The 23,880-nt window shown below is 62.0% G+C and overlaps 3 protein-coding genes across 3 annotated transcripts in view; 1 reads left to right on the top strand and 2 right to left on the bottom strand.

Moving 5' to 3' along the window:
- Positions 1-3,140: 3,140 nt before the first annotated feature.
- ATP5F1D (ATP synthase F1 subunit delta) lies at positions 3,141-6,097 on the bottom strand. The gene is made up of 5 exons (XM_066566497.1): positions 5,924-6,097; positions 5,062-5,215; positions 4,614-4,702; positions 4,066-4,194; positions 3,141-3,263 (listed from the first exon to the last, which is right to left on the bottom strand). The coding sequence occupies exons 1-4, from the start codon at positions 6,059-6,061 to the stop codon at positions 4,072-4,074; spliced, it is 504 nt and encodes a 167-aa protein (XP_066422594.1). The 5' UTR covers positions 6,062-6,097; the 3' UTR covers positions 3,141-3,263; positions 4,066-4,071.
- Positions 6,098-6,672: 575 nt separating this feature from the next.
- Positions 6,673-14,213, top strand: CBARP (CACN subunit beta associated regulatory protein). The gene is made up of 10 exons (XM_066566421.1): positions 6,673-6,774; positions 8,924-8,995; positions 9,514-9,659; positions 9,761-9,822; positions 10,089-10,254; positions 10,322-10,496; positions 10,686-10,838; positions 11,130-11,337; positions 11,444-11,627; positions 11,946-14,213. The coding sequence occupies exons 2-10, from the start codon at positions 8,948-8,950 to the stop codon at positions 13,123-13,125; spliced, it is 2,322 nt and encodes a 773-aa protein (XP_066422518.1). The 5' UTR covers positions 6,673-6,774; positions 8,924-8,947; the 3' UTR covers positions 13,126-14,213.
- Positions 14,214-14,813: 600 nt separating this feature from the next.
- STK11 (serine/threonine kinase 11) overlaps positions 14,814-23,880 on the bottom strand; it is a 31,215-nt gene continuing 22,148 nt past the window's right edge. The window contains exons 8-10 of the mRNA XM_066566453.1: positions 20,915-21,108; positions 16,447-16,672; positions 14,814-15,227 (exon numbers count right to left, since the gene is read on the bottom strand). Coding sequence (XP_066422550.1) covers positions 16,458-16,672; positions 20,915-21,108 — 409 coding nt within the window. The 3' untranslated portion in view covers positions 14,814-15,227; positions 16,447-16,457. The remainder of the gene's footprint in view (positions 15,228-16,446; positions 16,673-20,914; positions 21,109-23,880) is intronic.

The raw sequence follows: 23,880 nt of genomic DNA, 5'->3' as shown, positions 1-23,880 counted from the left end.
CCGCTGACCTTCCCACGCCGGGGCCAGCGGCAGCACAGATTCCATGTAGGCAGGATGTGCCCCAGGAAACCTGGGCTGGGAGGGGGCCAGGTCTGCAGAGCCTTCGGGACAGACAGAGAGCTGCCCGGCACCCCAGGGTGGTCCCCAAACTCCAGGGAGCTGCTGGCGCATCCTGCGGCTCCCTGGCAGTGAGAGGGGTGGGGGCAACCTCTGTCCCCCCAGGGTGGGCACCGATGGGGTGCAGAGACAGGCAGGATCCCCAACGCGCCGAGGTTTGGGCAGGGAAAGGGGCGGCTCTGCCGGCTGAGTCAGCCCGGAGGGAGCGGGGCTTCCTGGGGCTGCGGTGGGGTTTGGGGTTGTTTTTCCTGCAGAGAGAGAGAGAGAGGAGAGCTGGAACCTTTCGCCTGCATTCGGGACTGGGTGGGACGGGGAAATGCCACGCGGCCAAACGCAGGGATTGCCGCCAGCACCGGGAGATTTGGCCTGGCAGAACCCGGCCCGTCTCGGAAATCATCCCCCGGAGAAGCGACGCCGCCGGCAGAATCCGTGATGCTTCACTTTCCGAGCGCTCCCGGCCCCGCTCCCCACCCTCCATCTGGCAGCAGAGGATGCGAGTCATGGGAGAGAGCCCTGGGTGGAAAGGGAGGAGGGGGGCAACGCCAGCCCTCCTCCCCCGCTCCCACCGCGTTCCGGGCAGCCCTTCCCCTCTCACACCCACCACGCCCCGGCCCAAAGCCGGAGACAAACAGGTCCCGGGGATAATTCCACCACATCGCCCATGCTCCCGGTCCTGCATGGCCCCAGCAGGGGCAGGGACCCAAAGGCAGGGGCACCTCGGCACCCATCACCCCCAAAAAGAGGCAGAAAGCACAGATGGAGGCTGCTGTGCCCCTGGGCAGGTGCCAGCACTCCAGGAACAGGAAAGGGCAGGGGAGAGGAGGGTGACTTGCTGAAATCACATCATGATCCACACCAGGGCTGTCCCCCCACCTCCCTGCCAGCCCCCAGGCTGGGCTCATCTCTGCAGCACCTGCACAGTGAGCAGGGAGCAGGAAAGGGCTTTGCCCCTGCAGCAGCCACAGCCACACATCCCCCTGCAGCCAGTCAGGCCCGTTTTTGTGGCATCCAGCAGGACGTGACTGACGGTGGCTCTGGCATGGGCAGTGGGAGCCAGGGGAGGAGGAGGAGAACGTGGCTCTGCAGAGCCAGATAATGAGCACGGAGGGGAAGGGCTGGAGGCAGAGGGGCTCAGAGCCGAGGCTGCAGGGAGCAGGCTGGCCTGGGAGTGTGGAGGAGCACAGGCATCCACCCACACAGGCCCTGCACCCCCAAAAGTGCACAGGCATCCACCCACACAGGCCCTGCACCCCCAAGAGTGCAGCTCAGGGTGAGCAGGGCTATGATGCTGCCAGCCAGGCATCCACAGTCCCTGCCCAGTGCTGCTCCCGTCCTGGCTCAGGACAAAACCTTGTCCTTGCATCCATGAGTCCCTGGACATGCAAGGGTCCCCCCCTGCTCCCCCCAAATGCAGCCTACAAGTCCCAGCAGGTATCAGGCTGTGGAGCACCCAGCCAAGGGCAGCTGAGAGGGGGCAGGACCGGATCCCTCGGCCCCCCCAGCTCCCCTGGCGCTGGCGGGAGGCAGTGGGAAGAGCTGGTGAGAGGACGCTGACGGAGACACTTTTTTCCCAGTCCTAAAAATAGCAGCTGGCCGTTTCCCCAGCTTCCCGGCCTCGCCAACGCTCTTCCATTAGATGAAAAACCCGAGGCAGCCACCCTCCGTCAGCACGGCTGCGTGTGCTGGGAGAGGCTCCCGCAGCCGAAATAGCAGCTGGGGACAGAGAGGGGCAGCGGGAGAGGGAAGGGAGCCGGCCAGCCCCAGTAATTCCCAAGATGTTTTAATTAGTACAGCTCTGAGTCTGAAGCTTTGCTTATGCTCAGTGCAATGTCTGACCTTTAAGGAAAAAAAAGAAAAAAAAAAAAAGAGGATGAGAGGGTGAGAGGGGAAGGGGAAAAGGCACTGGAGCAGCTCAGGAGCTGGAAGTCGGCTGAGCTTCAAATAGGCTCCGCGTCAGGCACTCGGAGGCTTTTAATAAGCCACAGAGTGAGAAATTTAACACCACAGGCTCTATTTTTGATCACTTGTGAAGGGGGGGGGGGGGGAGAGAAAGACAGAGTGAGCGAGAGGAGGGGGAGGAGGTGGTGGTGAGAAGAGGAGGCAGCCAAGATTACATCCTGGGTGGCAGTGCCCAAAATAGCCGTGCCCTGCTCCGAGCGCAGAGCGGCGGGAGCTGTGCAGGGCACACAGGAGTGGCAAGCACTGACCTCACAGGCAGCCAACACAGCTTCCCAGGCTGGAACACCGCAGGGAAAAGGGGATTAGAGGCAGAGGGAGGGACGGAAGCTCTGCACAGCAGTGGAAACCCAAAATCCCTCTGGAAAGGCGTGGGAGGGTGGCATGGAGCGAGGGGCCCGGCAGCAGCTGGTGCAGCAGGACACATGGCAGGACACACATCCCTGGCACAGGCAGAGCTGTCCCCTTGCCCAAACCCGCCCCTTCCCAGTGGTGCTGCAGCCCAGTGAACCTTTCCTGCTTCTCTGGGCTGTGAGGAGCCCTGAGGAACCCCAGGTGGCCTCCTCAGATAGGGAGCACTGAGCTCAGCAGAGCAGCTCCAGCCATCCCCAGCACGAACGGAAGCAGGAAAGATTTCCACCATGCACAGCATCTGCTTCCCTCTCCACACCAAGCCCATCTCCAGGAGCAGACGAAGTGCCACTGGCAGCAGCAGGGGATGCGGCAGAGCCCAGCAGCTGCTGTCCAGCTGTGGGAAGCCCTGCCGTGCCAATGTGGATTCCTGAGGCTGAGGCAGAGCCAGTGCTGGGACAGGACGGCTCTGGAACAGATCTGTGCTGCTGAAATCCCACAGCCCAAGTGGTTACTGGAGATGGAGGTGGCTGGAGCACAGGGAAAGGATTATAAATCTGTCTGATGAACCTCCCAGGGGTGAATATCCCCAGCCAAACCCCAGGGAAGTGCTGGTGACCCCTTCCCAGGGTGAATCTGCCTTGGGGCAGGAGCTGGGAACTGCTCCTGGCTGCAGCTGCAATTGCTGCCTGGGAAGAAGGCGATGTGCCACAAGAGGGGGTCACATTTCCTTTTAATTGATCAGAACCATTTCTCCACCTCCATTTGTCCTGTTCCATCTGTACAGCTGGAGAGTAGAACAGGTACAGGCTGGGAGTTCTGCATCCACAGTGGGATTCCTGCAAAACACAAAGTGGGGTCAGGTTAGCGCGGGGTGGGCTCGGCTGGGCTGCAGATCCCAATCCCAGGGCTTGGCCCCACTCCAGCTTTGCAACTGCTGTGAGTAAACACGAGCCAGCAGCTCTGCAGGACCAAAGAGCACCTGGATCAGAGATCAGGAGAGAGCAGGAGCTGCTGCCCTCCTGTGCTCCAGGCTGAGCCCGTTGGAGGCTGTCAGTGACTCACAGCCCTGCTCAGCACACACTGCTGCAATTCCTGGCTGCCAGCACGTGGGAAGGGAAGGGATGAGGCACAGTCTGTGCAGGGCAGAGCAAAAAGAGGCCACAAGGTAAGAGCCTGGCCTCACCTCCCCTGAGAATGAAGCTGTCTTTAGTGGGAGTGTGTGTGGCAGAGATCACGTGCTGCTCTCCCTGTGGGGCCCAGCATCCCTGCTCTGCCCCCAAGCTGTCCCCAGATATGGCCAGACCCAGTGGGGACCTGGGAACCAGCGAGACCCCAGCAGTGACCACAGTTCCCAGTCTGTCCCAGCACTGTCCACCCACCCCTGTCAGGGCTGAACTCCAGTGTCACAGCTGGGCTGGACCCCACAGTGTCACAGCCCAACCCCAGGCCCCACTGCCACCAACAGCCCCAGGTCAGCTCTGGGCTGGGGACCCCCATGAGCCCCCCAGAGCTGAGGCCTGACCCTGGCAAGGGACAGCTGTGGTCACTGCTCCCCAAAAGCAAGGCAGATCCCCTCACCCAGCCCAGCAGGCCCTAGGGCACGGCTGGATGCTCAGCCAGGCCACAGGTGAACCTCACCTGGATTTACTCCAGAGCCTTTACCAGGGCTTCGTTAGCTTCTACCTTAATCTGAGCTTCTGCTTTAGCAGCTTCATCAGATGCTGCTGCCATCTCTGACACAGCTTTCTCCAGGTTGGATTTTGCAGTCTGGACATGAGGGCAGAAAGAATGTGTGTCATTGGGAGACACTGCAGGAGAGGGGACTGTCCTTCCCTCCCTCCCCTGCAGCCACTGGTCCTTCATATGGATGCCAAGGACCCACTGACTTGGGAGCCTCACAGAGCTACAGACACAGCTGTGCTGGCCCCAGACACCTTATCAGCAGGGAAGAGCTGTTCTGGAGGTGAGGACAAGGTCAGTGTCTGTCCAAGGGGTGGGAAATGGTGTGGAGATTTATGACTGGAGAGCTCCCTCTCTCCAGAGTTCACCAAGGAGAAGCCCAAAACCTCTGATCCCAAAATGTAGTGGGGGTGTTGACACAACCCTGGGTTCTGGGCACAGGGACCCCAGAGCAGAGAAGGGGAGCAATTTCTCCACCAGGGTGGGTGAAATCTCTGGGTACTCACAGCCAGGTCCAGCATGTCCATGGTCACTGCCTCCTCTGCCAATACCTGCACCGTGGAGTCGGCGTGGACAGTGACAGAGCCGCTGCTCACTGAGAGGCACAACATGGGGTGTGGCTCAGCCAGGGGGCTCAGCCCTGGCACCCCGACCACCCTTTCCCAGAACAAATCCTCAGCCCCCTCCCGCCACATCTCCAGCATTCAGGGACTCAGCTCCCACCCCAAGGCAAGCTGGAGCAAGCTGGACCCAGAAAACCTGACCAGAACCAAGACCTGACCCCAGCCCACGGCTCCCACATCAGCTTCCAGCAGCCCCTGTCAGGCTGGGAAAGCAGAAATCCCTGGAAGTGCACCAGGCCACACCTGGATGGGCAGAGCCTCCCTTGTGAAAGCGCCAAGAACACCATCCCCACGCACACCTTTCCTCCCCAGCTCCTCCTGCCTCGCTCACCAAAGTACTTGGTGGCCGTCCCATCCTCGGCGTGGACTGTGACAACGCCTGGCCGGAGCACCTGGAGCGTGGGGACATGGGATGCCAGGATGCCAAAGGAGCCGGTCAGCGTGGGCACATCCACCTGCTTCACGTTGGCACCGTTGTAGAACACCTGCATGGATGAAGAGGACAAAAAAAAAGCACAGTCACCAGGGACAGGGGCATGGAGAGCCCAGGGAAGAGCCCATCCCAAGGGAGCAGCCCAGCTCCCGGCAGGTTCAGGGTGTGCCCAGGACAGGCTGCACCTGCACAGGGTGGGAGCAGAGCCGGGCTCCAGAGGAGAGCTCCTGGCAAAGGCACTGGGGAAGCGTTCCCAGCTGCCAGGGGCACGGCGGGGAGGCGGCACATGGAGACACAGAGTCGGGAGTGGGCGAGAGGCGCCGGGAGCAGCCTGGGAAGCGCGTGGGGAGCCCGGAGCTGCCGTCCCCGCTGCGGCCCACGCTGCCGGGCTGTCCCTGTCCCCAGCGCCCTGCCCCGGGGACAGCCTGGCAGGCACAGCGGGGGCGGACCGGCCGTGTCCCGCTCCAGGCCGGGCCCGGCAGCGCGGCTGGAAGGGCTGGAGCGGCCTCGAGCGGGCCCGGGAGCGCTGCGGCGGGGACCGAGCGCCCGGGCAGGCGGGCAAGGCCGAGGTCAGGGCCAAGGTCAGCCCGGGGACAGCCCGAGGACAGCTCGGCCGTGCCCCGGGAAGCGCAGAGCCCCCGGGAGCGGACAGCCCCGCGGGGGCAGCAGCACCGCCCGCGGCCCGCCCGCTCCGAGCCCTCAGGGGACACCGGGCGAGGCGGGGGCGGGGGCACCGGGACCGGGGCCGCGGCGGGCATACCTGTGTGGGTGAGGCGAAGGTGAAGGCCATGGCAGCGGGGCCGCCGGCGGCGGGATCGGCATAGCCGCGGGAGGGGGGCAGCGGCAGCGAGGGGCGGGCGAGGCGGAGGAAGCGGCGGGCGCAGAACATCGCGGCCATGGCGGCGGCGGCAGCGGCGGCGGCGCGGGGCAGGCCGGGACGGCAGCGGACCACAGCTCCCGACGCGCCCCGCGCGCCGCCCGGCGGAGGAAAAGCGCGCTACACCGCATGGCCTTATGGGAGTTGTAGTCTCTCCCGTGCCCGCCGAGTGCCGTGGTGCTGGGCGGGGGGGCCCGCTCCGCCTCCGCACCGAGGGGCAGCCGCGCCCCCGGGCCCGGTCCGGCTGTGCCCCAGCGGCTCCGGGACAGCGGTGGGCACAGGGATGCAGGCAGGGGTACAGGCAGGAATGCAGGCAGGGATGCAGGCAGGGATGGTGCGAGCAGGACTGGTACAGACGGCTGGGAGGGCAGGAGTGCAGGCAGGGCTGGTGTAGGCAAGGCTGGTGCAGGCAGGGATGCGAGCAGGAGCGCTGTCAGGGCTGGAGCAGGCAGCGGTGTAGTCAGGCAGGGATAAAAGCAGCGGTGCAGGCAGAGGTGCGGGAAGGGGCGCAGGCAGGACTCACAGACAGGACTGCGGGGCAGGCAGGGGAGCAGGGGGTACGGGCAGGGGAGCGGGGGGTACGGGCAGGGCTGGTGCAGGCAGGGCTGGGGCAGCCCCTGTCCCCACGTGACGCCCGCGCCGCGCGGGGGCGGCTCCGGTTCATTCATAAATCCCGGGGCCGCCCCGCCGCACCGAGCGCAGCGGCGGCGATGGAGCCCCGGTCTCGGTTGTAGGTGAGTGTCTGGTTCCGGCGCCTTGCGATAGCCTCTATCGCGACATAGGGAGCCGGCCCGGCCGAGGGGAGACCATTACTCCCTATCGCGCGTAGAGGTCCCGGGGGCTCCTGCCTCGCTGTCACCAGCCCTGTCACTAGCTCTGCCTGCATCCCTTATTCTTGTCCCACATCTCTGCTCGCATCCCTCATCGCTCATCCTCCATCCGTGTCTCCATCCCTGCCCCACATTCCTGCCTGCATCCCGCATCCCTGCCTGCATCCCGCATCCCTGCCTCCATCCCCGCCCCACATCCCTGACTGCATCCCTGTCACCGGGCTGGGGAGCGGGGCTGCAGCCTCAGGGGGGCAGAGCGGGTTCCCCGCCACGGCCCCAGCCCAGCCCCGGTCCAGCCGGCCCCCGTAGGTCGCACACACGCGTGGGGAGCAGCACCGGCCCGCCCCCCGCACCCCTTCCCACGTGCGGAGGCGCGGCACCACCGGGATCCCCCGGCCCCGAGCCCCCGCCCCGGGGCACTGGCGGCGACCGCGGGTCCCGCCCCGTGTCCCCCCCGGGGGGGACAGCCCGGGGACCGGCCCCCTCCTCCAGACAATGGCCGTCCTGTTCCTGTCGGGTCGCCATGGAGACGGGATTCCTCCATGATGGGGAACAGGAGGGACATTCTTCCCGCTCCCCCCGGCCCCCCGCTCCCCCTGCCTCGGGCCTGAGGGTGCCCCACAGGGATCCCGCCCGTGGGGCGCCCATCCCGCGTGGAGCCGCAGCCCCCTCGCCCGGGGTCCCCCCATGTGGTCGGAAGCGGGACCCCCCCCCACCCCTTTACCCTTTCTCGGGGGTCTCAGGGTGGGTCCCCTCACCTCGTGCTGCGTCCCACCAGCTTGGAGAGGCGTGAGGGCCGGTGTAGGAACGGGGGGGGGTCTCTGCCTCGGGAGCCCCCCAACACCCCGCTATCCCTCCAAGGGGTTGATACCCCGACCTATGCCAGGGCTGCCCTCAGCCATCGCTGTCCCTCGCTGCCAGCTGCGACACGGCCACCCCTGCGCTGTCCCCACGAGTGACAGTCCCCACCCCTTCACGGGCTCCATTCACATTTTTCACTGACCTAATTTTGAGCGGCTTCCAAGCGCCCACCCCTGCCCGCTCTGGGGGTCCCCGACACAGCATCGCCCACCCAGCCCCGGCTCAGCCCCTTCAGCAGCCTGGGGACACACGGAGGGGACACACGGAGGGACACAGGGAGGGGACACAGGGAGGGGACACATGGAGGGACACACGGAGGGACACACGGAGGGGACACACGGCCTCGCAGCGGGAGCTGGAGCTCGGAAGCCCCCGGGAAGGGCCAGACACGCGGGAGGGTGATGAGGTCCCCGCCGGGTCCCCAAAGGCCGCGGAGGAGGGGAGAGGAGGAGAGTGGGACCCCAGTCCCGGCGGCTCTCGGTCCTCAGGAGCTCGGCCCGGTCCCCCCGGCCCCTCGGTGTCCCCCCCCCCCGCGCGGACAGCCCGGTGACGGAGCCGCTCTCGGGATGACTCACGAGCGTCACCCGTCGCGCTCCGGCGACACCCACGCCACGAGCTGTGGGGCGGCCGCTGCCCCCCGTCCCTGCCGGGAGCCCCAGCGCGGCTCCCCCCGAGCTCCCGCGGGCAGGGGTCCCCCCCAGGGGGCTGCGTTTGGCCCCCGGGGACGGCAGCGCGGTGTCACCCCGGACCTGGGGCAGGGATTTCACCCCCTGGCCACCTCTGGCCCCTGGCACTGGCCACGGTTTGGGGGCTCCGGCCCCAGCCGGGCGTGGGGACCGTGGCCGCCTCTTCGCGGGGCCGGGGGTGGTGCCCACGCGAGTCTGGGGGCTCAGGGGCTCCCTGGGGAGGGGCAGCGGTTCTGCCCTCTCCTCCCCATCTCTCCATCCGTCCATCCCTGCTTCGCTCCTGACCACACCCTCCATCCCTTCATCCTTCCCCTGAGCACACCCTCCCTTCATCCCTCCATCCCGGTCCCTCCCTCCATCTCTCCATCCCGGTCCCTCCCTCCCGGTCCCTCCCGGCAGCTCCGCACCGCGGTGCCGGGCAGGGGCCGGGCAGGAGCCGCCGCCGCCGCCCCCGGCCCGGCCCCACCGTCCCGGCCGGTGCCTCCCTCCGTCTCCCCCCGCCCCAGGACACGCTCGGGCCGGGACAGACCATGAGCGATGACCCAACACCCTGGGACAACGCGACCGAGAGCGCCACGGTGAGTGCTGCCTGTCCCTGCCTGCCCTGCCTGCCTCTGGCGCCCCTCCCCGAGCCGCCAGCATGGGGGTCCCGCGGGATGGGGATTCATGGTCGGAGCTGTGGGATTCTCGTGGCTTCCGTGGGGCTGGCGCCTTCGCTCGGGTGGGGACGGCAGCAGCCCCGCTGTCACCCCCTGCTCTGCCAGCGCTGGGAGTGGGTGACAGTTCCCAGTGCTCTGTGTCCTGCTGGGATGCTCTGGGGGTCCGGGGGCCTGGGCGCTGCTGCCGCATCAGCCCCTCTCCCCCGGCTGGGGCAGGGTTGGGGGTCCTCTCGCCGTCCCCATCCCCATCCCCAAGCCGGTTCCCACTCGCACTCGGCGCGGGGGCTGGGTCGGCTCAGCCTCCCCGGTTGCCGTTGCCGTGGTGCAGGCAGGGCCCGGGGGCGGCGGGGGGCGGTGGCTCCGGGGGCAGCGCTGGCGTCAGCGCGGCGGGGGCAGCTTCGGGCTGGGCCGGGGCTCAGCCCCTCGGCCCCGGGCAGGCGGTGCCCGGCGAGGTGTCCCCTCAGGATGGGTACGTGCTGCTCCTCGCCCTGCTCTCCATCTTCATCGGGGGCACCCTGGTCCTGCTCTCGGGCATCCTGATCATCTGCCGCCGCTGCTGCGAGGCCGATCGCCGGCACTCCAGGTGGGCGAGGGGTGACCACGCCGCTGTCCCCGGGGTGTGTGGCACTGCACGGAGGGTCGGGGGGACTGGCACGGGCACCTCTGACCCTCCTCCCCCTGCAGAGCCAGCGATGATCCCGAGAAAACCAACACCACTTACCTGGATGACTCGCAGCAGGCACAGGGTGAGTGACACGAGTGCTGTGCTCATCCCCCCAAATTGCATCCTGAATTCTGGGGAGGGGGGTGAGGCAGCTCCTGGGCCCTCCCAAGGGGAGCAGTGACCACCACACACCCCCTGTGCCCTCCATTGTCCGTCTCTGGCAGCTGGGAGCAGGGAATTCCTGGCTGGCATTGAGGCCATGAGTGCAACAAGTTTGCCAAGGCTCAGCTGGGGAAGCTGGGGTACAGCACGGTGGGGGGAGCTGGTTGCTGACCCCCTTCTCTGCAGATATCACTGGCAAAGCGGAGGACCCTGAGTGCCTGTCATCCTCCAGCTACCGGGATGCAGAGAGTGAGAGGTTCCTGTCCTCCAGCTCCTCCACTGCCCGGCGCGTCTCCTTCAACGAGGCCGCGCTCTTTGACCAGGGCAAGAAAACCCAGGAGAAGGGGAGGAGGTGAAGCTCTGGGCCGAGGGGGGGACAGGGGGTTGGGGCTGCCCCTCCTGACCCAGCTGTCCCACAGGTACACACTGACAGAGGGGGATTTCCACCACCTGAAGAACGCCCGCCTGACTCACCTGCACCTCCCGCCGCCTGCCCTCAAGATTGTCACCATCCACGAGTGTGAATCCAGCGAGAACAGCCTGGCCATGACCCCCCGCCTGCCCCCGCCCAAGCCTGGTCTTGCCATCTTCCAGGTGAGCTTTCAGTGCCCGAGGGACAGATGGGACACCCAGGCATCCTGCAGCACCCCAGGGATGCACCACTGGGCCCAGGGTGGGAGTCTCGGGGCATTGCTGGAAGTAGAGCCAGGAGGTGCTGGGGTGCAGGGGCCCCTCCTTGTCCCCAGCTTCGTGCAGACCCCCTGAGCGTGCTCTGCCTTGCAGCCCCCCGCGGGAGCCCTGCCCCGGCCAGTGCTCCCCAGCCATGCCGTGGGCCCCAGCTCTGCCCTGCCCGGGGACACCTACAACTCCACCGTGGACACCAGCTTCACAGAGGCCAGCCCGTCCGCCTCCTCCGACTCCGGGGAGGGGCCTTCGGTGAGTGCTGGGGCGGAGGGGGGCCGGGACTGGGCAGGGGAAGGGGCTCCCAAGGGTTCTGTCCTGCTCCCTCCCTGCTCCCCCGGATCCCATCCCTGCCCCCTCGCTCCGTGCCAGGGCTCAGGAAGAGACGTGGGCATCCAGCTAGAAACAGGCTCTGGTCCCTGCCCCGGGGGACATTTGTGCATCTGCTGCAGCCCAGCTCTGACAAAGGAGCCGAGTGGGATGCGGGGGTCTGGGGAGGCATGCTTGGGTCCGAGCCGTCACTCACGGCCCCCCCGGCCCCCCCAGTTCACAGCAGCACCCAGGAGCGGGAAGGCGGCTGGGGGAGGCAGTGCCGGCCCCGGGGAGCCCCCCCCGACCCCTCCCCAGGGCACCGTCCTGCAGTTCTTCACCCGCCTGCGCCGCCACGCCAGCCTGGACGGGGCCAGCCCCTACTTCAGGATCAAGAAGTGGAAGCTGGAGAGCACCCAGCGCGCGTCCAGCCTGGACACCAGAGGTGGGGGTCAGCGGGGGGGCTGTGCAGGCTGGGGGGACACGTGTGGGTGGGGGGGGCTGCTGCTGCCGGTTGGGTTGTGCCCCCAGCCCTGCCCTGCGCCCCCCAGGATCCCCCAAGCGGCGGCAGTTTCAGAGGCAGCGGGCGGCCAGCGAGAGCATGGACCAGGAGGACCGGGACCCTCACCAGACCGACATCATCCAGTACATTGCCCACACGGACGACGTGTCCTTCCACCCCGCGGGGGGCCCCTTCCTGCCCTCCCCCGCCAGCCCCCCACCCTCTCTCGGCAGGTATTTTTCAGTAGATAAGAGGGGACGGGGATGGGTGAGCCGGGCACCGGGAAGGCACCGAGGGACCCCGCGCTGCCCTGGGCTTGGGGTGCTCCCACCTCTGCGGCTCTGGTGGGGCAACCGGGTCTGGGGTGAGGGGTCTGGGGGGCGCTGGTGATGGGGAGGTTGGGTTGGGGCATGGGCACGGTGCTGGCAACAGCATGGAGGAGCGGGTGGCCCCATGGCGCTGCTGTGGAGCCCGCAGGGGCTGGGCTGGCACATCCCTGCCCGTCACCTGCGGGGTCTGTCCCTGACGTGACACCGGGGTGCTGCCCGCAGGCTAGAGCCAGGCGAGGGGGGCGCGGGCAGCCCCGGCGAGCCCAGCGTGCCCGAGCAGCCCAGCGCCTACCACGACATCTGGAGCCTGCGCGCCTCGCTGGAGCTGTACGCGGCCTCCGAGCGCAGCAACGACCAGGACTCGGTGCGCAGCGACGGAGGGGACAGCGTGTCCTCCACCAGCGGCGTGCCCCCCTGCCCTTCCCCTTCCCTGGATGAGCCCGAAGGCCCCGAGGAGAAGTTCTGGGGTCGGCCCAAGGCGGAGGAGTCGGAGCCCGGCACACGCAAGCTGCTGCAGATGGACAGCGGCTACGCCTCCATCGAGGCGCCCAGCCGGGGGGGCGAGGAGGGTCCCCCCAAGGACCAGACAGCCTCCGAGAAGCGCATTTGCTTCACCAGCGCCGGGCGGAAAGGAACCATCTTCGAGAGCTTTGAGGGCAGGGAGCCGGAGGAGGAGGAAGATGAGGAAGAGGAGGAGGGAGGGAGCACCACCTTGGGCGCAGCGGGTGGGGGGGGACACCTCCGTCCCCACAGCCCCCTGGCCTGGTCCCCGTACGGGCAGATGTTCCCGGGCCGGGAGGGGCTGCCCCGGCGGGACTACAGCATCGACGAGAAGACGGACGCGCTGTTCAACGCCTTCGTGCGCCACGACCCCCAGTTCGACGAGTCCCCGCTGCGGGGCAAGCACCGCTCCCGCACCCACCTGCGCAAGCAGTGGCAGCACACGAAGCAGTTCAGCGACCCCGGCGTGCGGTACCCGGCGCTGGAGCGGCACCGGACGCCCCTGCGCCGCGGCGACAGCGCCAACTACCCGCTGGACTCGCGGTTCCACAGCCCCCTGCCCCGCATCGTCAGCGCCGGCGACGAGGAGGCGGCAGAGGCGTCCGATGGGGTCCCCCCTGCCCCGGCGCTGCCTGACCCCGAGATCCAGGTGATCGTGGAGGAGCCCGGAGAGGCGGCCCCCGAGCCCAAGGCTGGCTCTGAGCCCCCTGAGGACGATGACTGCCCCGGCTCCGGCAGGTGCTTGGGGCTGGGCTCCGGCTCGGAGCTGATGGACAAGATCGCGGGCGGCCTGGAGGAGCGGCTCTATGGGCACCTGAGGAAAGCGGCCGAGAGAGAGACCCCCGAGTGCACGGTGGCCGTGGCTGCCAGTGATGCCTCCCCCGACCACAGCACGGTCTAGGCCCAGCACGAGGGGGAGAGACCCCGGCACAGGGGGGGCTCGGCCCCCAGCAGGGTTCAGGGCTTCATCCCCTCCTGCTGCCGGCACCGGGTGCGGGAAGGGGGTCCCGGCCCAGGCCAGGAGGGCGCGTGGGGACCCCTGGCTGTAACCTCAGCACGGGGGTCCGGTAGCGTGGGGTGGCCGAGCCCCCCGGCTCCCGGGAGCGAGGGCCTGGGCTGGGGGAGCCCCGGGGGTCGGGGCACGGTGGAGAAGCCGAGCGTTGGCCGGGGGTCAGCGCTGAGGGACTTTGCTGAAGCCCCCGGAGCACCTTGGCTCTCCCCTCTCTCCGAGGTTTTACAAGCAATAAGCCTCTCATCCGGCCGGGAATGTCCCCGCCAGGAAGCGGCCGGAGCTGGGTGTCCCCAGCGGTGCCACCCTGGCCAGGGGGCGGTTTGGGGAGGGGCAGTCACCTCCTCAATCCCAAACCCCCTCCCCACAAGGTCTGCAGGGAGCCTGGGATCTAAACTGGAAGCAGGGGGATTTTGGAGGGGCTCAAGCTCCTCCTGGGGAGTCCCCAGAGTGGCAGCCCAAGGGTTTGGGGGGAAGGATCAGCCCCGGGGACCCCAAAAATACCCCCCAGAGGGGTGAGGGTGCCCGGTGCCTGCCCCTGGTGCTGCCCCCCGGCCCAGGGGACAGGGTGAGAGCAGAGAGGGGCATCCCCAGCATGGGCTGTGGGTGACCCCCACCACCACCCCAGGAGCTCAGTGGGGGCTCAAGGGTATTTATTGATTTTTACAGAGGCGGCTGCTGCTCCGTGGGGGAGGTGGGGCGGGGGGGGGTGTTCACTTTTTATTGGGTTTTTATTTGTGTTTCAAAGGATGGATGAAAAAAAGAGGAAAAAAAAAAAAAGAAACTGCCCCAGCCCAGCCCTGGCTGTGGCACCTGGGACTCGGCAGCGGGAGGGGGACAGGCAGGGCCCCCCCAAACCCCCATTGCATGCGAGTAGAGGCCGGGTTGCCCCTTCCCTCTGTGCAGGCTCTGCCCAAAGCTCTCCCCCCATCACCTCTGCGTTTTTAAGTCTATAAACAAAGGAGAAAAACCAAAACCAACCGTGACATCTCTGAGCTCTTTTCTTACCTTCTGGGGGTGGGATGGTGGGGGCAGGGGGGGCTCCGGGCCTGGCATTGCCCCACGAGTGCAGGGTTTGCCTGGGGGGGCTGTGCCCTTCCAAAAGGAAAAGGAGGAAGAGGAGGGGCTGGTCATACCCCTGACCCCGCCTGCTGCAGGAGGAAGGACATGAAACCCACCTGCTGTTTTCACTTTATTTTTCTTTAAAAAAGAAAAAAAAAAAAGAAAAAAAAAAAGGAAAAAAAAAAAAGAAAAAAAAAGGGGGAAGAAAAGCAAAAAAAAAAAAAAAGGCAGAAAAAAAAGCCAAGTGGCTGCCACCACCCTGATCCCTTTGGAGCCCAGATTCCTCCCAAGCTCTGAGCCCTTCCTGGGCCCTGTTCCCTTCTGAGCCCCTCCGAGCCCCCGTGCAGCATGCAGGTGTAATAGAGTTCTGCTTTGTTTTAATACCTGGATTTTTTGGTTTTTTTTTTTTTTTTCCTCATCTGGTTTATTTTAACACATCACGATGTGTAGGAATCTCTAAATATACCGCAAATATAAACAAAACAAAAAACAAACAAACAAAAAAATAAAACAAAAAAGAGAGAGGAAAATATATAATATATAACAGTAGTCTAAAACATAAAGTGCACGGCAATGGCTTTGCACGACTCTACACGGCCAGGGGGCCTTGACCCCTCATCCCACCCTTCCCATCGCAAAATTAAAAACAGAATCAGTGTCTTGATTGGCAAAGAGTGATCGGGGGGAAGGGGGCAGCGTCCTGGCAGCCGCAGAGTTCAACTCCCAGGTGTCCGATGGGGAGGAGGGTGTGGCCACTGCAGCTTTTGTGTCCTGGCGCTGGCCGGAGCAGGGGGTGCAGGGAGGGAAGGAAGGGGGGGCTCCTTGGTTGGTTTCTTCTGGTTTCCTTTTGGATTGCAAGCACAGTCCAGTCCCAGGAGAGAGGCAGAGCTGGGGCAAGGAGGGGGACACAGGCTGGCCCGGGCCCAGGGATGCTGTGGGGAGAACAGAGAGAAGGGGGTTAGGGATGGCAGGGGCTGCCCAGTTTGGGGTGCTGGTTCTGCTCCTGCCCTGCACCCTGCCCTGGGATGGGAGTGAGGGGCTCGGGATCCCTGTGCTGTCCCTGGAAGGTTTTAGGGAGTCCCTCAGCCAGGTGAGCCCAGACCTGCCCGAAGCAAAACCCCTGAGGAGAAATCAGTGCCAAGGAATGTCATGTATGCCAAGCAGAGGAGCATTCCCTTCCTTCAAAAGGTTTCTAGGCTAAGGGGGGGAGTGACCCAGCCAGGCTCAGGCAGCAGCTGAGCAGGAAGGGGCAGGAAGAGCAGCAGGTCCTGGGGAGCCCCATCCCAGGCTCCGGCTGCACTGACTCCCCGCAGGTGACTCACTGCCCCCATGAATTAAAGATGGAGCTGCCACGGGCCTCTGACAGCTGCAGGGGGAGGATCCGGCTTTTATTTCGGGCTTTTTTCACACCACAAAGCTGGTCGTGATCCAGGAGATAACAGAGCTCAGCCCCAGCAGCGCCGTGACGAGCATGAGGCCGGGGGCGGATGAGGCTGAACATGACTCACTGCTGGCTCCGTTATGAATGAGGGGTGGGAAGGAGGGGACAGGGCTGGGAGCTGGGGAGGAAGGAGCTGGAAGGAGGGGGAGAAAGCAGGGAGAAGGCTCAGCTTCCCCTGGAAGTGGCTTGGGTATGGGTGACAGGGCCAGGGGCAGGTCCCATGGGGACACGGTGGGGCTCAGCATCCCTCTGTGCTCCCCAAGTCCAGGTAGGTGGTGGTGAGGCTGGGAGCAGGGCAGAGGGGCCCTGGTGCCAGGTAAAGGGGCTCAGCATCCCTCTGTGCTCCCCAAGTCCAGGTAGGTGGTGGTGAGGCTGGGAGCAGGGCAGAGGGGCCCTGGTGCCAGGGAAAAAGGGCACAGCTTAGGCACAACCCAGGAGGGGAGAGAGATCACTACAGCACCTCTCACATGACAGGGCAGACTAGAGCAGAGCCAGGGCCAGGTGGGCACATCTCCACTGGGCTCTGCACCCCCAGCACCACAGGAAATCCAAGCCCTGGCTACCAGAGACTCTGCAGAGGGACACTCAGGATTTCTTTCAGGATTTCTTTCAGGATCCAGACTACAAAACACCCTCAGCTCCCTCGCCCTGCCCATAGCTCAGACGTCCCCCAGCTCGCTCAGGCAGAGCCCAGAGAGCCCCGGCAGTACCTGGGCAGAGCTCACTGCTGCTTGCAGGTGGAGAGCTTGCGGATCTTGCTGCTGGCAGAGCAGGCCTTGCGGGAGGGGTTGGAGGAGGCGCTGGCGCGGCGCTCGCCCTTGGCCCTGGCGCTCAGCTGCCCCGGCTCCGTCCCGTTCATGCACACGGCCTTGGGCAGCCCCCGGCCGCGGCTCTGCCCGTTCTGCCCGGCCTCCTCCTCCTCGTCAGGCACCTGTCCTGCAAGGGAACGGCCACAGTCAGCGGGGGCAGCAGACCCTTCCTGGATCCTGCTGCTCCTGTTCCTGTACCTGCGAGGGATCCCCAGCCCGGGATGTGCAAAGCTGGGTGTTGGGGAAGATGAAACAGGAAAGCCTTATAAATATGATTGCCTGGCAAAAAGATTTTGAGAATATGGAAACTCTAAGAGAGATTGAAATGAAAGCAAGCTTTGAGATCCCTTAGTTACTGAACAACTGGAAAACAATGGCATGGCCAGCTGAAGGTGATCCCCTTTTGATGAAACAACACCCTCTGCTTGCAGGCAGGCCCAAGACCCTGCCAGCTTGGCAGAAGGGGCCCAAAGAGGAGTTTTTAGGGTTTAAAATGTAACACAGTATGGTAATGTAGTGATTCTTATAGGCTGTATGTAAATGCTATAGGATTTGTATCTTGTACTAGATTGGTTAGTGAGAATTAGAATATTCAACACAGAAGATGATTTATTGTATTGGAACGGGAACCTCACTCTCTTACTGCTTTTACTCTCTTACCCCTTTTGCTCTCTCATCCTCTCTCTCCCTCTCTCCTCTCTCACCCTCTCATCCTCTCTCCCCCTCTCTTCTCTCAGTCCTGCTCCATCTGTGCCTGGCAGCTCCCAGCAGGGCCCTGCACCCAGGCCCTTTGCAATGAACCCCAAGTTCCTGACCTGGCTGCAGAGATCTCTCGTCTCCGTCCGTCCCACCCTGCGATGTTCCTACAGCTGCAGCTCCCTCGAGGACTGGTTTGGTGCCTGTTCCCCCAGCACAGACACAGTGTCCCCTCCTCCCCAGACTGTGTGCCCTGTCCTAGACCCCAGACAGCAGCCCAACTCCTCTAGGGAGCAGAGGGGCAGCAGTGGATGAGGTCACCCCTCTTTCCTCCTGCCTTCTCTGCAGGTCCCAGCCCCACGTACCACCCTGGGGGTACCCAGGGGCTGGGTGTGTTTGCAGAACAGGGCAGTGCAGCCTTTCCTGGCAGGGCTGGGGTTCAGCTGTGTCACTGTTCCCTGAGGGAACACCCCATGGGTGTCATCAGCCCTTCTCCCTCCTCAGCTCCGTGTGACTCAGCAGAGCAGGTGAAGAGCCATTTCCAGAGGCATCCTCTGCTGCCACAGCCGGGGCTTGGGTCACATCCCCTCACCTGGGGGGTGACAGAGGGATGGGGCTGCATCCTGGGGCGCTCCCATCAGGAACAGGGAGCAGCCCCCAGCCCAGCACAGGCTGAGGAGAGGCTTTGTCAGGCCCCTGGCTCCCCCCCACCGGATCCAGCCGAGGCAATTTCCTTCCAGCAGGAACGTCACGCTCCAGGGCCCTTCAGTTATGACTCAGAGGTTTGAGTGGAAGCAAAGGCTGTAAGACGATTATGTATAATTTTCTTTAAAGGATGCTCAATCCTTTCTCTGCCAAGGCTGGGCAGGACGTCAGCTCTGCTTGCGCCAACCATCACCCCACTGCTGGCACCTGGGGGGGGACCCAGGGTTGCTGGGAGAGCTGCTGCTCCTCTGGGGGAGGGAGCACACTGGGGGTCCCATCTTGGACCCCTGTGCCTTGCCACATCATCCCTGGCCACTGCCAGAGATGGGGAGGGAGGGAGGGAGGGAGGGAGGGGTGGGTGTATCCTGGGTTACACACACAATTATTTCCTCCTGGATCTCCCCCACAGGTATCCCTCCCAATGGCTCCCAGTGTTGCCACAGCTCCCAGCCACCGGCTTGGGGCTGCTTACCTGAGCACTCCTGCCATGAAAACAGACAGGGACTGACTGACCAGGGACAGAACAGCTCCTGGCAGCCAACCCTGGCACTGCTGGAGCCGGTGGCACCTGCAGTGCCCAGCCTGGTACTCCAGAGCAGCACAGCTCCTGGCCCAGCCCAGCTCACCACAAGGGATTGCAGTGTTGGGGGTGCTCTGGCCCCCTCCCCAGGGCATGTGCCAGTGCCTCTGGCACTCTGGCAGTGACTGGCACAGCAGGAGGATCAGGAGCACAAAGCTCATGGCCCTGCTTATGGATTCCTCCAGTGCCTGACCCCTCTGGAGGGGTGATGGCTGGAAAGGGCTCAAGGGTTCTAGGAGAGACACACAGGACCTAGAGCCTCCAGGCATGGGGCTCCCAAGGGTCAGGACACAGCCCCAGCCCAGCACTGCCTGGCTGCAGCACCCCAGAGCCCCAGGTTTTTCATGCCAGCCCTCCATCCCACCAGCACAACTGCAGAGCCTCAAACAACCCCATTCAGAGCAAAGCTGAGCACTTCTCCTTCCCCTCCCTCGGCTGAACTCGGGCCAAGTCAATTAACATTTCTGACTGGGGAGGGAAAAAGAATCTATCCAAACAGCTCACTTGTCTTTTGTGTGACTCTTCCCTCCTCCCCTCCTTCCCCTGCTTCAAAAGCACAGTCCCGGGAGTCTATTATGGATATCAAGGAGGGAGGTGAATCGTGAGCTAATTTTACCTCCTTCACCAATGACAGTTGCTGACGTTCAAATTAATGAAAATAAAAATTCAGCACGGGCTGAAGTCTTGGCAACTGCTGCCCCCGCGGAACCGCTGACCCAGCGCTGTGTCTGCCCGAGCAGCTCCTGCCCACCTCACCCTCACCACGAGCAGGGCTAAAAATAATATAAATAAAGGGAGAGCTGAGAGAGGAACCAGCAACGTGGCTGCTCATCCCTGCTCATCTCTGCCACCCCTCACATTCTTAATGGCTCCGCATCCAGCTCATTGAGGCACCAAAAAAGGTTTCAAAATAACACCGCAAAGAGGCTTTTAATCGCTGTTTGTCAGACTGAGCACACAGGCACCGTGAGCAGCCAGGAATGCAGCTTCCTGAGCACCAGGCTTGGCTCAGAAGCTCCAGTCCTGGCTGTATTTTCCAGCCTCAGCCTGAAAAACCCAGGAGCAGGTGCTGCAGGATGGGGCTGTAGCAGAGGAGGGGTTAATGTAGGACGGGAAAGAGCAGAGCTCAGCCTCCAGACCTGAGGCAGCACAAAAGCACCAAGCAAGACCAGGATGACCACATCCCTTCGCTGCACAAGAGTGGGGAGAGGATTCTGCCTCCAGGCCACAGCCATCCTCTCCTCCATCCTCTCCTAGCCCTTCCCTGGATGGGATGTTTAACACCGATTGAACCAAGGGCTTGGAACATTTACATCTCCCCACAGAGCTGCATGAATCTTTAAATAACCCTTTAAAAATGAAAGCACTTCCTCAAAGCCCCTTCTTCCTCTGAAGAACACAGGATTTAATGAGGTTTCCTCTTCCCCCCCCCTCAAACCCAACACCCACCCCCAGCCATGAGTCACTCACACTCCTGCTCTGGCTGCCCAGCAGAGCCACAGCTGAACTGATCCCCCATGTACATGGGGGCTTTTCATTTATATTTTAATATGGGATCGCTGCTAGAAATGCAGCACTGGGCAGGTTCAAAGGGATGCTGCAGGAAGATTTTGGTGGAAAAATTCACATTTATTCCCTCAGCAGCTGCCCCCACCTCTTCAATGCCTCACAAACCCACCAAGGGTCTGTGCTGGGACCCTCCTCACCCTGCTCCTCCCATGAGTGTGTTCCCAGTGTTGAGGGGATTCCTGCCCACCACAAACACTGCACATCCCACCTCACCAGCCCCTCTCATCCTTTAGGTCTCTAATCCCTCTGAAACAGCACAAGTTACATAGAGAACATGGAAGATCTGCCTGTCATCTGCCATGACAGCTCTGATTTGGGTTTAAACGCTGCTGTTTGTATGAGGAGGGTGAAATTCCTGGTGTCAGTGCTCCCAGTGTGATCCTTAACCTCAGACACCCGCCTGCATGGGGCTCACCCTGCTCAGCTGGGATGGACATGGAGCTGGGGAAGGCAAGGACCAGGCTGGGACCAGGGGATCCCCCAGGTGTGCCACATACCCTGAAGGCAGAGTCATTTCAGGGCTCTGTTCACAACTCGTTCTAGCAAAATTTGCCCAAAGAATTAACTGTGCTGAACAGCAGAGTCCAGCAGCAGCTGTTCCTGGGAGATGGGAAGAAGCTGGCACTGGGGTAACACTGGGATGGGCATCCTGGCTGATCAAATCAAGGACTGAGGAATCTGAAGCATCATGGCTCACTCACACCATTCTAGAGCCAAGAATCTCCTCTGCTGAAAGGATCATTCAGACCTCGAGGCCTTTCCTAAAAAAGCTTTAAACCCAAAAAAAAAAAAAATCCCCCAGAACCACTTCTCCCCTACCTGGTACTGTGAAGTCCTGAGTGTAGATGATATCATCTTCAATGTCATACAAGTCATCATCCTCTTCCTCATTGTAGCCATGCAGATCCTCCAGGTAAGGCACCGCCGTCATGCTCCTCCACCTGTCCTTTGTCTCCGGGCTGGGAGGGATGGGCACCAGCGCCTCTGCCTGAGCATGTTTCTTCCTAAACCAGCTGCAGAGAGTCCAAGGGCAGAGCTGGGTCAGTGCACAAGGCATGCAGGAGTCCTCCAATGAGGATGGCCCCAGCCCACCTGAATATTCCGAGCTGGGAGTTCCACCCGTGCCAGGTCAGGAGAAAACAAAAGGTCTGGGCAGGTGCCAGCATTGGGACACACTGGGATAGGACAGGAACAGAGGGACAGGCACAGAGGGAAGCTCAGGACCATTCTCTCCATCACCAACTCCAGCCCAAACTACCTGTAAGTCAAAACACATCAGCAGAGCTGCCAGAGCTCCTGAGTTTTATTATCCAAGCAAGCAGGGCAGAAGGAACTTCCCCTATCCCAAAGCTGAGGCTGATCCAAATCATCCAAAAACCCACAAATTTGCAGGATCCCAGCCTGAGGAGAGGGGCACTTACTGCAGCAGTTTCCTCTAAAAGCCAGTTTGCACCAAGGCCACAGCAGAAATGCTTCTACTTTATCTTTTTATCCCCCCCTGTCTCAAGGGACTCCTATCACCACCAAACCCTGTGCTGCCATCTGGCCAGGAAAGGATATCTGAAAGCTGTTCTTAATCAGATCAGGAATCCAGCAGGCTGCTTCCAGCAGCATCCCAGAGCCAGATGGGATAAACCTCTTAGGTTTTCATCGTGCTCCCATAGCAGAGCTCTGACTCCAGACTGTCTGGGACATCTCCCAGTGCTGCATGTGGGCACCCAAAGTTTCCTGGAAGGCTGCTGGAGCCTCCACACTCCCAATGACCCCCTAAATGTGGGTGGGAGCAGAAGTTCCTCCAGATTCAGGTACCTCTAACACAACTTTGCAGCCCACATGAGCCTGATAGGACACAAATGCTTCCCACCCTGCAGTTGGCATCCTGTAACTCCTGGCCTCCAAGCACGGAGGAGGGCCTGAGCCAGCCCAAGAACTCTCACCAACCTGAGCCATCTGGTTTTTATCACCCCAGTTCCAAATTCCTTTCAGGAAGGAAGGCTGAAGGCACCTCCTGCGCAGAGCTGTAATTATCATTTTGTTCTAGTCTTACACTGCTTTGACAGTCGGCCTAAAAAAAACCTGGGATTCTAACAAAACTATCAGGGAAAGAGAGGAGTGAGGAGATAAACAAATGGAAATGCAGCTACTGGGACAAATCAGGCAGGATTCAAGGGAGGGGTGAGTTCTCATCCAGAAACTGCCTCACCATTAGCATCTTTCAACTGTTTTCTCTGCAGCGATGGAGTTTTGCAGCCCCTTGTCTGCAGGGAGGAAGGTGTTGTTTGGGAAGAGGGATAGAAACTGCATCACATCTCGTCTGGCAATTGTCACCTCTAGTCCCTGAAGGGGCACTACAGGAGTTGAACAAAGCCCATCTCAGCTGCTGGACAACATCACTCAATTCTGGCCCAGGGCCCCTCCCAGATCCAGGGATGGATTCCTTGGTGACATGCATGGCACACTGCTCTCCTAATGGGACCAATCCATTTCTCTTCTCTGGAGACTCTGTTCATTGAGGAAGAGACTGCCAAGACAGCAAACCCAGCCTGGGCTGATCCAGCCTGGCAGGATCAGCAGCACAGGGCCAGAGGAACCACCAGCAACCAGCTGATTTTGCCAGGGGCACTGGGGCTTGAGGGATCCAAACTCCACACCAGAGACCTCAGGAGAAGGGAATATCCAGGACAAATGAGATCAGAGTGATGATGGCAGTTGAAAGGAGAATTTTAAAGGGAAAAACGCCTGGAAGTCTATGGCAACTGGTGTTTTTATTTTGCTGTATTTCAGCTCTGCCTCACTCTTCCCTCCTGTCCTACTTACCAGGAGAGTAAAAATAGGTTTTTATTAGCAGCAGAAACCTGAATCACTGTACTCCAGTCATTATGCTTCCATCCTCTGGGAGGTGATTTCAAACACTTGCATATGCATATATGGTAATGAGGATAGAGAGTGAAAAGAGAAATCCATTGAAGTTCTAAGAAAAATCAAAGACCTCTTGGAAGGAGCCTTGAGCAATTCTGTATGGAGTAGTGGAGTATTTCCTGGCAAGGATTTTCCAGCAGGGACAGACATTTTACTTTCTGTGCTGGTGCTGGAGGTTGTCACTGAAGATTTGCTCTTCAGCTGAGGACCACTGGCTTTTGGAACACCCTCATCTGCCTCAGGAAGCCACTGCCTGAGCCAGAAAGCAGCACCTCCTGGTCAGTGATGGCCATGAGATAAAGCCTCTCCTCAACCCTGCCCTCACCACAACCCCAAACAAGGGCTGGGTCAGAGCCCTGCTGATGAGTGTTCCACCAGTTATTCCCAGTTTCAGGGATGTTTTCTGAGCCTACTGCACTGGCACACACACAGTTACCTGGTGCTCGTGGCAGCTGCTTTAACCTTGAGGGCAAAAAAAAAAAAGATTTTGGATCTCAGAATTGCCCCTTGTGCAGAACATCCCTCTGCAAGAAGCAGATTCCTCTCTGCTCTATGCTTCAAAGGGCTGGGAGTGGCTTAGAAATGCTTCAGAGTGAAGGCAGCAGTAGTAAGGGATTATTTCCTCCTATTCCACAAGCTCATTGAGGAGCCTGCAAAGCTCAGAACCCCCAGCCTGCAGCAGCACAAGTGTTAATTGTGATCCTGCTAGGCAGAAGTGGCCAGACAGCTGCTGTCAGCCACAGGGAGATAAGACAGCAAGGGTCAAGGACTGAAGGAAAAGAGGAATCTGGGTTGCCCAGTGCTTAATGAGCCTGTTTGGTTTGCAGCTCCCAAGCTCAGATCTCCCATCACAAGTCCTCCCTCTG

Source organism: Molothrus aeneus, chromosome 27 (genome assembly GCF_037042795.1).
Source record: "Molothrus aeneus isolate 106 chromosome 27, BPBGC_Maene_1.0, whole genome shotgun sequence".
NCBI classification, from domain to species: Eukaryota; Metazoa; Chordata; class Aves; order Passeriformes; family Icteridae; genus Molothrus; species Molothrus aeneus.
This window is presented reverse-complemented; position numbering and strand designations above follow the sequence as displayed.